The 14,777-nt window shown below is 44.7% G+C and overlaps 1 protein-coding gene across 1 annotated transcript; it reads right to left on the bottom strand.

The window, feature by feature from the left end:
- Positions 1 to 346: 346 nt before the first annotated feature.
- Positions 347 to 14,731, bottom strand: LOC141469674 (nucleolar RNA helicase 2-like). The gene is made up of 15 exons (XM_074155257.1): positions 14,363 to 14,731; positions 13,914 to 14,207; positions 12,403 to 12,478; positions 11,218 to 11,396; positions 9,916 to 10,033; positions 9,074 to 9,259; positions 7,547 to 7,692; positions 7,135 to 7,284; positions 5,661 to 5,822; positions 5,039 to 5,158; positions 4,493 to 4,566; positions 3,204 to 3,363; positions 2,183 to 2,317; positions 1,335 to 1,379; positions 347 to 854 (listed from the first exon to the last, which is right to left on the bottom strand). Exons 1-15 carry the CDS (start codon positions 14,729 to 14,731, stop codon positions 660 to 662), a joined length of 2,409 nt encoding a protein of 802 aa, XP_074011358.1. The 3' UTR covers positions 347 to 659.
- Between the last annotated feature and the right edge of the window lie 46 nt (positions 14,732 to 14,777).

Raw genomic sequence — 14,777 nt, 5'->3', positions numbered from 1 at the left:
CCGCCCCGCGTCACGCGCGCCGCCACCTGACGCGCCGCCGGCCAATCAGCGCCGCGCTGCAAGGGGGAGGCCCCGCCCCCTTCCCCCCGCCCCGCCGTCATGGCGACAGCCGCCGCCGCGGGCCGGCCTCGGGCTCCCCGCTCCCGCTGGCACCAATTCCGAGCGTTTTTCCCCCAGAGCCGCTGTGGCGGGGGTTGGAGAGCAAACTGTGACAAGCGTTGAGAAACGGCAGTCGGCAACAGGCAAGCGGGAGCACCCCAACGGCCACCGGAGCCCCTGGGACACTCTCGAGGACAGTTGCTGAGGGGCTTCAATCTCAAATTTTTCTGAGAAAATATTTTCTTTTCAGAACGAAATTTTTTAATGCAAGGGCTGCTGAACAGGCAAGGTGTGGTAACCGTCCGTGTTTGTAACAGCATTGTTCCCCCACAGCGCTGAGTTTCCAGTGAAACACTGGGACGCCTGGCGTTCCGTTTAACAGCGGGGATAATGGCAGCAGCTGGTGTGGTGGACAAGAAGAAAAATCTTCCCAAAACCCCTGTCATTTCATCAATCCTCAAAGACAGGCTGCTTTATCAAGCAATAAAGACAAAGAGGATCGTCTAACAGGCTTTTACTTTTTGATAAAACTCAGCTCAGTCCTGTATCTGTACCAGAAGCTAATCAAGTGACTTGTTAAAATCATGTCCCCGGTTTCCATTCTTAAACCAGTTGTTTCTCTTGAAGCTGCCGTCACTTTGCCTCCCGTTTCCGAACCTGGAGAACCCTCGTCCCGCCTCCTGCGGGTACTCTTCCAGCTCGGGCAATTCCTTTGCCACCGACAGTTGCCAGCGCCTGGTGTCCCTCCACTGTTCCTGAAACAAGACCAAGGTAACAAGACTTTATGTGCCTGCAGGGGTGCCCAAGGTACCCTATATCATTAAAAGCAACACTGAACGCAAAGGCATTTCCAGACAAATCCCTCTTGGGGGACAACTCACGGTCCTGTGACAAAGGATAAACAATCACAAAGGGACAAGAGGGAGCGAAGGCAACAGAAAAGTGGTGAACTCTCAAATACACTGGAGAGGTCAAAAGGCAGAGTAGCCAAAGAAGGTAGGATTTTGTTGAATAAAATCAGGTAATACGTTGAGAACTGAAATGAGATAGAGGCCTGACAAAGTATTTTCAGCTGACAGTGCTGTGCTCTTTCTAATGACTCTTATCTATGCAACGTCCTTATTAAAACACAAACTTTATCCTCCCAAACCACCCTATTTTCTATCCTATACACGGCAATCACCAAATTTCAAATCACCAGGTTCCAAAGCCAATTCTGGCTACAAAAAACATACCTGTATGTTACTCAGTTCGTCAACAGGGATATCAAAGCACACTCCCTATAACAGGAAAAAAAAAAAGGAGAGGCATTAGCTTTCCAAAGATACACTTAAGAACACAGACACACAAATTCAGACAGGCAGCAACTGCAACCACTCATACATGCTAAGCGTAGAAACCAGAGATGGCAGAAAGCATGACCTTTTGGGGGAAGTTTTTTGATAAACTGAAGAAAAAAAAAAAGCAGTTAAAACACGAAAACTCAAAATGCAGCTTCAAATGCTCTGTGCCGACAGCAGCATTGCCTGCAATCAGCCTGTCTCTTTAACAGCAAGACAGGCATCACCTGGAACTACAAGCTCTCCAAGAGCACACCTGCACGGGAGACAAGTGTCAGACACATCAGGAGTCAGGCTGACAGTCGGGTAAATGCTGTACTGCTCAGGTCAGGCAGTCAGTCAGTGCCCTACTCTACAGCTGCCTTTGCAATGCAGTGGTATATAGTGTTATCATGAGTTTACAATGAAAAAAAAGGTCACAAATTTCTGATGCTCTTTTTTTTTTTTTAGGAGAGAATTCATGCATTATCATTTAGGAGCAATGTCTCCATCCAAGTAAGTGTCTTTTAAAACACTCAACTAGCTTCAATGTTTGGTTTTTTTTCAATAGTGTATACATAAACAGCAGCTTCAGGTGGGCTCCTTCAGGTTACCACTTCCTGAGAAATGAGATTGAGTAGGGACAGAGTGAGGTATCAACACTTCTATGCTGGTACTTCAGAACTCAGTCTCAGTCACTGCCAAAACTGGCCGTGTGTGTACACACGCACACACCCTCCTTCCCCAAGGCTGGGCCATCTTACCGTCTTCCCCTTGAGGAAACGCATTGCGGATACTTTGGCATCCACTTCCTCACCAAGCTGCTCCTTCAGTCCTCGCCAGGCGTAGCTCATGGTTCGTATTTCTATCGAACACTTTAACACCATGGTCACAAAGCCCTTCAGGGAGCGAACAGAGAAAAACATTTACAAGACTAAACTTGGTTGGACAGCCTGTAAACACACTCACTAATGAACTGCGCAATAACTTACTATTGTAGTATTGTAGGAATGTAGTATTTAATCCTACGAAATCAGTTTCCCAAAAGCGAAGCAACTAAAAGCTTCCTAAGCAGCCGAAGGCATCCATTTAACCTAGGATTGCCCAGTGATATAAAGGCCAATAGCACTTCTGCATTTTAGCCAGAAGCAGACACGCATTTATTCAATACCTGCAGAAAATTCCCGTCAGAAAATGGGTAAAAATCCCTCAAACTGATACAAGCAGCACAGTCCAGCCACATGCTATTTCCAAAATTGTGTTACCACACAACAAACGGGGCCAAGTTCTCCCTAAATGCGTCAGAAAAAGGAAGGGCTGTGCTTTTCTTCTGTCAAGATCTCTTTGAAATCAGGTAACCATGCGCTAGACTGACTTGAAATGTAGAAGCTTCCTAGGAAGGGAAAACTGCAATAGCACAAACCCATCTATTAGCTTGTAAAATGTCATTAGTTAAACTCTCTTAAAGCATCAAAGTCTTCTGCCACTTAGATGTCTGGAGAAATTCTTTTAACTTTCATTACAGGAAAATTTACTGATTTCAAGTTTCTCTGGTTTCCTGCAGGGTGCAAGTAAGAGCTGATTTCAGTTAAGGAACAAGCAACAAACCAGAAGCTGGTGATAAAAGCTATTCAGAAACCCTACTGAAACACCTGAGAAGACGCCACCACACTTGGACTGGATGCAAGGAATTCATTTGAATTCAATTCAACTCAAGAATTCTATTCTATTCAAGAATTTCTATGATTTATCCATTCTTGTTAACACATGTAAAACATTATTTACCGCAGTTGAGTTGAGTAAGGAGCGCTGCTGTATGTAAGATGCCCCAGAAATATGGGCTAGAGCTGCAGCCAGGGCAGCAACTGCCCCTTTTTCGTCTATGAGCTCTTGAGCAGATTTTCTGAAGTAGTCCACTGCAGAAGGAGGAATGGCCTCCAACACCCTACATAGTGACAACAGAAGTTTAAGAGATCAGCAAAGGACAGCATGAAGTGCAATCAGGTTTAAGACACAGACTTCAGACCGTTTTCAAGATTAACAAATTCTCCCTTAAAGCCTTGGCTATCATGCTCCTGCTTCACTACCACTCATTTCACTCAACACCTTCTGGATGCTGAATACCCGCTTTCTCTGTTCATTAAGCCAAGTCTCTTGGAAGACGCGTTCAAAACTGAGGATGTACAACGTGGCATGCTTGAAAGCATTGATAAAACCATCAAGGGAAGGCTCTAAAATATCAGCATTCTTAAGGCTGTACTCAAGAATCCACAAGAAAGTGTTGCCAGCAAACCCAAGAATCCCTTGCTTCTACTTCACAAGGAAGAGAAGCAAACCACTACAATGCCACTGCTGGGCTGGGGCAAGGCATTTCTTGCACTCAGTGCAAGCTGATTAAATCGGTTATTTCTGGGAGAGGCAGTGAAAACAAGCTGGGAAACTGAGAACAGCTACTTCTCTAATGCTTTCTTTGGTACACCAGCACTTCCCACCATTTTTCAGTATGCAGTGAACCCAACACCATGCCCCTGATTTCCTTTACACTGGTCAAATCCTTGCTAATTACAATAATCTCTGTCAACGCAGTTTCCACTGAAGGGGCAGCAAATGTAAACAGAGCTACACGGAAGAAAAAACACAACCCTTGCAAATAAAACAATACAAAGAAATAGGACAGGACTACAACACCCTCACTACTGCAGAGTGACTCCTCATTATGCTAAGTGTTGCTCTTTACAGATTGCTACTCTATCATCGGAGTGGACGAAATCAGTTTCCCCACATGACAGTAATTACCTGTTCTGCTATTGATTTCTGATGGTATAAACAAAGGTTATTTTTTGCAAGAACTCGGAGAACATTGTTCTATGAAAAAGTCTGTGTTCAAGCATACAGGGGTTTATTGATATTGTCTTATGAGAACAAGTCAGTGTCTCCATGCAAACCAGCTGACTTATACGACATAGGCAAAGACATGCTCACATACAGGTCTGATCCCTTAAAGCTTTGCACTAACAGCACTGCTATTGGTAAGATCTCTAAGACATCTTTTAAGAACAGGCAAATAAACTTACTTTTTGGCATCATTACTTGAAGCTTTAATTACATCTGTAGCAGAGGGAACACCTATACGCTTAAATGTAATCCCCTGAAATCAAGGAAACAAATCACAGTTAAAGGTGTTTTCAGGACTCTACAATTCAACCTTATTACTGAGACCTCTAGTCACCCACTGTTTAGAACATCAACACAGTCTTCACTTAAGTTACTTCTAAAGTTAGAATTAAGCTTTTCTTAAAAGTTCCTGCCTTTGTTAATCTGGAGCTACTTTACACCAATTTACATACAGATTGTAATGAAAGGCATGGTCTCCTTCATGTCTGCCTGCCGACAGCAACAGTACTGCCAACACAGGGAAACTCCTGAGACATTAGAACAGGTTGGTACAAAACCCTTTACGAACGCTTACAAAATATATCAACATTTTAGACCTACCGGACTATGGGATACGCGTCCCACACAGGACTCATAAGCAGCCCACGGTTAGAAAGTCTAAGAGCAGCAGAGTCTTTTTAGGAGCTGAATCATTTCATTAAGCAGAGGTCTGAGGTACAACTCACCGCTTTGTGCTCAACTTGTTTCAGAAGATCTTCTTCTCTTCTCTGAAATAAACAAATGCAGATCCCAGTCCGGCCAGCTCGACCCGTACGTCCAGAACGATGGATGTAGGAATCAACATCCTTCAGAAATTCAGATTAATGTGAGAAAACCTTATGTCATTTAAACTGCTGACATTTATACGTTGTAGGAGAGAGAAAATGCAAGCCAAGTTCTAATTCAGAAGCCTAAGGAGTGATACATTATGTTTCTATACCCAAACTTGTAACCACACACAAACCACTCGCGTTTTTTAAAACAAAAACCTCCACTGGAGTTTCAAAAGAAGAAAAAGGCAGCACAGGAGTATTTTAGAATTGTTATGAAATTCAACAACATTCAGAAGGAATTCAGAAATGCTATAAACTATCTTAGTGACTTTCCAGAGTAACCAAAACTCATCACTTTTACTTTAACCAAAGGTCAAAATATAAAAGCTTAACTAGGAAATTCTAGGCCTGCATTTACAAAAAGTCCACTTCATTTGTGAACCAGAACATAATTCTGGTAAAACAGAGAAATAACCCACTGTTCTGTCACACACACAAAAAAAAATTACAATTTTAGTTTCCCCTATTGACTTACTTTTGGTGGTGAACATTGTATAACGAGGTCAACCTCAGGAATATCCAAACCACGGGCAGCTACATTTGTTGCAATCAGAACTTCAAACACACCATTTCTAAAGCCTTTTAACGTAATTTCTCTCTGTTTCTGTGGAATGTCACCATGCAATGACTGGGCATCCTGTCAGTGAAAGAAAACATAAAGGTGTCATTTAACAGGGCAGTCCAGGCTGCAGTATCTAAAGACATTTAATTACAAAACCCAAAACAGTTTGCAGAGCATTGGAAAGTAATTAAACAGCTGATACCAGAGAAATATAAAGCATCCTACTTTATGGTTTGATCCTTCTCTGGGAAAATAATACTCATGAGTAGTACTTTTACCATAACATTGTTATTTTTAGCACACCAACAGCAAGCTGTACAATTTGCAGTCTGCCATGCCAAAAGGGCCCATCTTCAGCTTTGACTTCCACTGGAGCAAATGGAAGCAACTTTACCTAAGCAGTGCTGGTCAAGAGCTAACAAGAGATTGTTCCCTTCCCTGGCAAGCCATCCCCAAACCCACAGAAGCTGAAGTGAGGTTTTCAGGGAATTCCCAAACCCTACAGGTCATCTGAACAACCTCCACTTTTCATGGGACAAGAAACAGATCGAGTGTTTGACAAGGACCAAGGGGAGAGTCACAAGCTCAGAAGTCAAACAAGTAACATGCTAGAGCAGAACTTATTAGCATAAGAGAAAAACGTGTCACATACCTACACAAGAACAAAGTCACTGGATTTACTGTGAAAGCAGCAGGGTCAACAGACAAAAATTGTTGCTGCAAGATTTTAATGTTGATGGTATATGACTTCTCCAATACTAGGCAAACCATGTATTCCCACCACTGCTCTTTCTGCATAAATTAGTATTTGATATCAAAAAGGATTTTCTCTGAAAAAAAACCCCAGCATCTTTCCCCACACTCAAAAAACTGGTAATAATTCAAGCAAGCATAGCAAACCTGCTCGATGTATCACCTGAGTTCTGAACAAACTATTAAATGATCTTCCAAGGGCAACAAGACATTCCATTCTACCATATTAACTGGATTTTCCTGAATACTGACTGTTCAAAGAATAAATGCTATTAAGAGACGGGAATCCAAAAAGCACACTAACATGAGATGGAATATGTGCGCTATACTAGCTCTTGTTTATTACCACTATTACTATCTCCTACCACTATTACTAACCTCCGCAGGTTATTCAGCGTAAGCTGCGTATTTTCCATTGATCCTGTCCTGCATGATTTTACAGCCAAGGGACTAAACCCATAATCACAGCTAAGAAGATATTTCCACTGCAAAGCTCTACTTTTAGAAACAGCTTTCATGAGTCTTAAAACCACCCACAGAAACAACTTCATCCACAGTTGCAACCTCCTATTTATTTCAGGGCACTCCACCTCTGAACTCCCACCACCTCTGCTCTCCATTCAGACCCCAGTACCTGTTTGAGCGAAGCATTCATAGCCAGTTCATTCGCTTCCTTCTTGGTCTCACAGAAGACAATGGTCCGCCCGTGGCTGCCACTGTAGACTTGAATGATATCCCCCAGAACTCCTGCTCTCTGAGATGGGCGACACTGTATGGCCAAGTGCTGTTTGGGAAAGAAACTCGATAAGCACCTATGGTAAATCTAACTCACACATAGGACAGAAAAAATGAACACAGAAATAATTTATTATTTCTTTTAAGCTTGCAAACTACTGCCCCCATACGAAAGCTTTGCTTAAAAAAATCTGCGTGTCAATCATGTGAAAAGACATTCCACACCCCCAGTCGTAAAGTCAATGCAGAACCCACTTCATCCAGGCCACATGCTCTCAGGACCTGCACTACTCTGCAGAATAATCACTCACTTCCACAGTCGTGGCAGTCCTTTGAGTCTTCTTTCCAATCAGGTCAATCTGTTCATATTCATCTTTCATGTATTTTTTTGCTACATCATACACCCATCGTGGACAAGTTGCAGAAAACAGCAGCGTCTGGGGGTTGTTCTCAGAACCTGGAAGGAAAAGCCACCAATTTCAGTCATCAGAACAGACTCTGAAACTTGAGAACTGATAAAAAAACCAACAGAGTTGTTCTCAAATCAAGAGGTTTATATGTGCAGTAAGTCAGCTACAAGAAGAAAACTTAGGAGCAATTAAAACATTTTTAATACCAACGACAAAATGACAGTAATTTTAACAGGACCAAACTGAATCCTTCATCCTGCCCAAGAAGAAATGCAAGATGCATTTCTAGATCATCTGCTAAAAATGGTTTAGACTGTGCCTGAAGTCCTCCCACATACCTGAAAGAACTCATCTCAATCCCTCCTTGCTTGGTATTCCAATACTAACTAGCTGTGAACTGTACAGCTACGTGCAAAGGAAAACGGCAGGTGAAAAAGGACACTCTGCGGACTCGGGGGGCAGAATGAGATAACAAAGGAAATTACCCCAGTAAGAACAGTTTAACAAACAGTATCTTGAAAAAGTTTAATCTACCTTCATAGCTCAGCAGGATGAGACACTAAGAAACACACATTGCAAAAGAACGCTTATTATTCCCTACAATTTGTTTTCAGTAATGAAGAAAACTTTTAAGATTGAATAATTATGATAACTTCCAAAACTTATACAGATCTCCTTTTTTAAAATATTAACTGTACTTTTGGCTGTCAGAACAAAGACCTGTGCAGAAATGGGGAGAATGTAACGGTCAAGTAAAAATGACAGTGGCTGTACTGGGTCAAACCTGAGATCCATGAAGCTCACGTACTCTCTCCAACAGTAGTCAAGTGCAATTAACAAAGATGTGAACAAACTCTGCCAGCAACCAGCTTTTTGTGGCTTCCAGAGCCAGAAGTAATAACCTTACTCCTAGTAATCTTTGATACTTCTACTTCCAGTAATTCACCAAGTCGCTTTTCAGAACTTTTGGCATTAGCACAATGAGGCAAGGAATTTCACACTATTAAAATAACCTCCTCCTGCTCCATACCTGCTACCTGGTGGCTTTGCTGAACGCCCACTACATCAGAAAAGATCAAATATTCTCTAGGTGTCAACTTTGTGTGATGACGAGTGTACATACACTCCCTAATCCTAACCCTATGCTCAGTCACCTCTCTCAGGATGAAGAACATTAGGGCTTAGGGAGTTGGTTGTTGCTTTGTTGCCTTTTTTTACCCCCTCTCCTTGCAGAGATGCCATTTCAGCCCTTCAGCCATCTGTCACCTTGCTATGAACCTTTGCCAATTCTACCTTACCCTGTCTTCTGAGGTCCAATATTAGCATCACATAAAGGATTCCACTTGGGGTGCGCACAAGCAGTTTTCAAAGTACCATAATTGTGTTTTCTCCATTGTCCCCTATTCCTCTCCCTGTATCGGAATTTACCTTTTTTATAAGCAAATCCTAAGATTTCTTCCACTTGGTCAGCAAAGCCCATGTCTAACATGTGATCAACTTCATCCAAAACAACATGCTTCACGCTGGAAAGTTCCAGCTTGCTATTCTGAATGTGGTCTTTGATCCGTCCAGGTGTTCCCACTAGAATGTCAATGCCACTTTTAAGGAGATCAACTGAAAGAAAAGACAGAAAAACAAGGACAGTGTCAGAATGCTAAGAGTCAACAAGGTAAAAAGTTACCGGTACGCAGCAACGCTTCTATTTTTAAAACCAAAAAGCTACTGCCCTTCACTTTAATCTCTGGATAAAGCATCACGTTCAGCCCGGGTAACAAAAAGTAAGCTTAATGGCAGCTCAAGTCGCCCTGTCAGGAATACCAGCGAAACCACAAGCAAAGTTGCAGTAAGTTACACCAATTTCCAAGCATTAGAAACCTCCAGAGCTTTATTACAGAAAACGCTTTAGTTTTTCAGCTAAATTCTTTTCCATGGCTACCTCTGGAGACAGACAGAGCCACATGCACGTACACAGTTCTCTTTCCTTGCACGGTCATCTAGCCCCAGTATATGTCCACCCCAAAAACACACAAACACACAATAAAGAAGAAACTAAAAGGACCAGTCACTTTGCAGAGCTACACCTGTTCTTTTAAAGAAAGATTTATCGGAACTAAAATAATTCAACCCAGGCTGTGTGCTTCCTTTAAAAGCAATGTCATGGTTCCTGACTGAAGTGAAACTCTGAAGGGGAAAAAAGCCAGTTTTATTCATGGAATGCATCTGGAGAAAGTCAGCTCCAGTCCGCTAGTAATTCCTTAGTGTTTACTTACATTGTTCTTTATATGGAGTTCCCCCATAAAAACAAGCCACTGAGAGTTTCCTGGTGAGATTCTTGAAGTCTTTGGCTACCTGAGTGGCCAGTTCCCTGGTTGGAACAAGAACCAGCACCTGGAGGGAGTGAAAAGAGACAAAAATGCAGCTGTGCTTGGGAGAGGGTGCTAGGAGAAAAGGGTTTACTTCACGTCAAACAGCTTGTACTCCCATTCTTATTCAACACTTTCTGCAGAGGTGCCCACAGCTCCCCACCATCCCAGCAATATTTCCTGCCACCTGAAGCCTGCACAATACAGCCTCACAGCCAGCATGAGGAAACAAGGCAAAGCATTACAAGATAACTGAGACGTAGAACAGCAGTATTTTTCTTCTTAAGTTAATGCCAGATAAAACAGACATTTTGGTAACATCACCAAGGACAATGAAGGTGCAGATCAGAATTAAAGGACAGGAATAGTCACTAACCAATTTGGAGTAGTAAGATCTTAAAAGACCTGAAAAGATCTTACTACTACTACATGAGGCACTCTAGCCATATATCCTCCTTCTCCACCTACCTGCCTTCCTCCAGTACCTATATTTCCCCGCTCCATTTTCTTTAAGAAGGAAACGATAAAACAAAAAGATGAATTCTTCTATAGAAATCTTTCAGACAATAAGGTTTTAAAATTTACATCGCCTTTAAAATTAATAAAACAGAAGAATGAAGTAGGCAACAAATCTGCAGACTGTAACAGTTTTTCAGTTTAATGATAAACATATACACTTAATTTGTGTGGGAATGATATCTGATCACAGATATTTGGTTACCAATTCCATCTCATGCTTAAGTAGGAATGGAAACACTGCTTGCATCCATTAAGTTGAGTCTCCGGACATCATGGGGGGAAGGCAAACTCAAAAGCCTTCAAGTCATGGAATTTATAGTGAGAAAAACAGAGACAAGCCCAGCTGATTCAACCACTGCCTGAGAAGAGGCAGAGGATTCCACCTCAAAGCCGCACGCTAGCTTCCTGAGGATAGCACTCTGGAAGTCCACTAGCTACTACTGCAGTGCCCTGACCATTCTCCCAAAGGCACTCACAAGGAGCCCTAAACATGAAACGTGTCACCACGGTGACACCGCAGCATCTCTGTCACACTCCAGCTCCTGATCTGAGGAAAGTGTTTGGTATTACAAACACCAATAAAGGAAAAAGAAGTCCCAAACAGAAGTCACCAAAGCAATCATAAAATCACTTTCAAAATCTGCCATATTCTAAAGGTTTAAGGGTGTTAACCCTTAAGTAGTAAGTTACCTTTGGGGCACGGCCTCTTCTCCCATCTTGCAAGACGGTCTGAAGTTTTTCAATCAGTGGAAGAACAAAAGAAAAGGTTTTCCCAGTTCCTGTTCGAGCTTGAGCAATTAGGTCTTTGCCATCATATATGGGTTGAAAAGTCTTCACTTGCACAGGGAACAGGTATTTTACACCTCGAGCTGGAAGATAATCCAAAGAGGTTTCATTAAAAGGTGCCGATTCTACTGCAAGCTGAACAAACAATTAGAAGCCCTCATACATAACGTAGGGCACGTCATGTCAAATCCTGTACACAACAAGAGATGCAACTTAGACGAAAGCCACACATCTTTGTTTTTATTCCTACCCTAGATCAAAAGATATTCCCCCCTAGCCACAGCTGAGTCTCCATAATGAAACAGATCCCTCTTTGTGATGTTTGGTATAAGACAACAGGAGAGACAGGAAAAAAAAAACCCAACATACATTTCTGATACAGCCCAAGATTTTGTGGCAGCTTGGTTTTGAAGGTGGGGAGGAGGTTGTGAGTGTTTGTTTCAAAACATTCTAAAACTTCAGAGAGATTCTGCACAGTGGAAGTGAAACAATCCATCCAAGAGAAATTTCCAAGCAAGGAAAACGTAAAGGAACAAGGAGAATTTTGTCTGAGGAACAAGAACTGCACGGCTTCCCAACACAGAAGACAAGAACTCCACAGTGTTTACTTCCTCAACAAAATTAAACAAGAAGAGATATGAAAATGGCAGCAAAAGTATGGAATATTCATAGACAATCTGTTCACAGGAGCCAAATAGTCTTCATATACAAAACACCAGTACACTTATTTAAGATGTGATATTATAGACAGCAGATACAGGAATTGAAGTAAAGATACACAGTACATAGAATGATGCTGACGAGAAGAGAAACCCCGTCTCTGGAATGTGAACCTAGGAATAACCATGCCATAGAAGAGTAAACTCACCTTAAGGCACCTGAAATGGAACAAAACAGAAACTTTGCTCCTACTAACAACAGCAGATTCTTTGAATCTACAGTGACAGCTCATGTGCTCAGTCTTACCCCACAATAAACATAAGACAATTTAGGACAATTTACCCTTGGCTTCTGTCCCTGCTATTACAAGTAACAGAGTGCAATTCTGGACAAACATTTGCAGAAATTTCTTGAACCACATTAACTAACCATTGAGAAGTTTGATGGTGCTTTGGGAGAGAGGAAAATTGGAGAAGGCGCCTTCTTTTGCTTCTTCTGTCAGCTCCTAAGAGGATTAAAAAAAAAACAAAACACCTTATAAGTCCCAAGAGATGAGCAAATAACATACCCTACACGGGCACACAAGAAAAGCTGTGCATTTGCTTTACCACCACGGTTTTACCAGCTACTTCCTTTCTGTTTAAAGAAAAATAAAATCCTTGTGATTGAGATACTTCACAAACAAAATCATCATCTCAGCATGAAGCGGGAAACTTGAACCCAGCCACCCTGTAGTAGAAGACGAGACACCGACACAGGCTACACCACTCAGCGCGACAGAATTCCTACAAGCGAATCCTGGTTTTACCACGGTTTTAAGACTTCCTGCCAAAGGTCCTCCTGCTCTTGTTACCTGCAACAACTTGTTCAAAAACATGGCTACTGCTATCCCATCCCTAATTCAGGTACACCCGCACCACCTTCTGAGACTCATAGCAAACAAAAGGGAACAACTGCATCATGCACACATGCTTGGCACGTCAGGAGAGGGTCTTTAACTGCTTGTTAAAGAATCTTAACCGGAGCCCACCAAAATCAGTAGAAAACTGTTTTTCACAGCAAAATATATTTGGTGTCACAATTCACTGTGTGAAGCTGGAATTTACCTCTAAATCACAGCTACTCGTACAGCACGCAAACAGCTTCTTAACTTGGCACACCAGTAGATACATCGTTAAAACTTACTATTTAGCTTCTACTTCAAAGATCCAAGAGATGACATCATTACACCTGACGCACAGAAAGCACTCTCAATTCACATTCTCATCTTAAACACAAGAGAGAAAACTACCCACAGGAGGCCCTATGCAGGGGAGGGGAAGCCGCGGGACCCTCTCGCACCCGTGTGCAAGGCCAAGGATAAAATCTGAGCAGGGACAACTCCATAAGCAGGAATTAATGAGGATAACTGTGACCTTCCCTTACAGGACACCCTGCCAAATATTTCTTCAAAGGACCTGCCAGCAGAGAAAGTGCCGTCGCAGCACAAAGCGGTGCACGCCTCTGGGACGCCGACTGCCTTCCCGGAGAAGAAACAAGAGAAACCCTCGTGCTGCACAACACAGGACAAGTTGCTACATGAAGACGAGCTACGGTGTGGAAAGCTCTTCCTGCTATAGCCAGCCTCCTCTGCCACAGGATGAGCTACTCCAGACAGCCTGGCATTTGCCGGGAGGGGGACAGCACGCCAAGGAGAGATGGCTGCCACGTGTCGGTGCACGTGCTGGCAGCTTGGGCAGAAGCGGGTGTGATGCTGGGCACTCCGGGGTGCCATAAATCTACCGGGAATTGGGGCAAACGCCGCCCAGGAGAGCAGCCACCTAACGCTCCCACAACCCTCTCATGCCAAGCCTCCACACAGCACGTGTTATTAAGCCCGCTCGTCACCAGCGGGACTTTAATTAAGCAAGATGAGTGCTTGGTGGGCAGAGCGTTAGTACCTCCTCCTCGCTGTCCTGCTCTCCAGTGGCCGTGTCTTCGGACAGGGTCTGGGCTGAGGGGGATGCCAGGCCATTGCTTGCAGCAGCAGAAGATTTCACCGTGGGCTCGGAGACGTCGCTCTCTCCAGCCACACCGTTGCTCTTCTCCTTGATTTTTTTTGTCTTCTTGGGCAGGGGGGGCCCAATGTCGCTGTCGCCCACCCCGCTCTCCTCAGGCTGGGCCTGCTCGCTCTCGGCCTTCCCGCGCCGCTTCACCTTCTCCCGCCGCTTCACCTTCTTCTCCTGGCTCTCCTCCTGCCGCGGGAAAGCGGGCGTTACACCGAGGAACTGCCTACGCGACCTGAAGGCCCGAACCCCCGCGCCCGAGACCCCCCCGCCCCGGGTCCCCTCAAGCCGCACAAAATGGCCGCCCCCGGGGCCACACGTGTGGCGGGGCCGCCGACTCCCACCTTGGCCTTCCTGCGGCGGCCGCGGCGGAGGGACTCGTCGCCCGCCGGTGCCTGCGGCTCGACGGGGCTGTCGGCGGGGCCGGCGGCGGGCATGGCGGCGGGCTGCTCCCCGGTGAGGCTGGCGACGGCGCTGCTGTTCGTCTCGCCGCGGCGGCCCCAAGAGACGCTCCCCGCCCCGGCGCGCAGGAAGTGAGGCGCGGCCGGCGGGCGGACCGGGCGGCGGGGCAGCACCACCGCCGCCGCCAGCAGCGGGCCCGCCCCGCCGCCGGACAGCCCGCACAGCCGCCGCCGAGCGCTGAGCGGGGCGGCCGCCGCCGCCCGGGCCGCGGGGAAGGCGAGGAGCGCCGGCCGGCACCACACGCCGCCCATGCAGTCGCTCCGCCGGCCCGGCCCAGCCCGGTCCGCCCCTTCCGCC

Source organism: Numenius arquata, chromosome 10 (genome assembly GCF_964106895.1).
Source record: "Numenius arquata chromosome 10, bNumArq3.hap1.1, whole genome shotgun sequence".
In the NCBI taxonomy this organism is placed as follows: Eukaryota; Metazoa; Chordata; class Aves; order Charadriiformes; family Scolopacidae; genus Numenius; species Numenius arquata.
Note: the sequence above shows the minus strand (reverse complement) of the source record. Positions and strands in the feature narration are given on the sequence as shown.

Coding starts and splice junctions, on each gene's coding strand:
- LOC141469674 (XM_074155257.1), bottom strand. CDS start 14,731: ATGGGCGGCGTGTGGTGCCGGCCGGCGCTCCTCGCCTTCCCCGCGGCC. Junction 10,034..11,217: donor GAAGAGGCCGTGCCCCAAAG/GTAACTTACTAC, acceptor CACTCCCTCCAG/GTGCTGGTTCTTGTTCCAAC. Junction 3,364..4,492: donor TCAAGTAATGATGCCAAAAA/GTAAGTTTATTT, acceptor GTCACTATGTAG/GGTGTTGGAGGCCATTCCTC.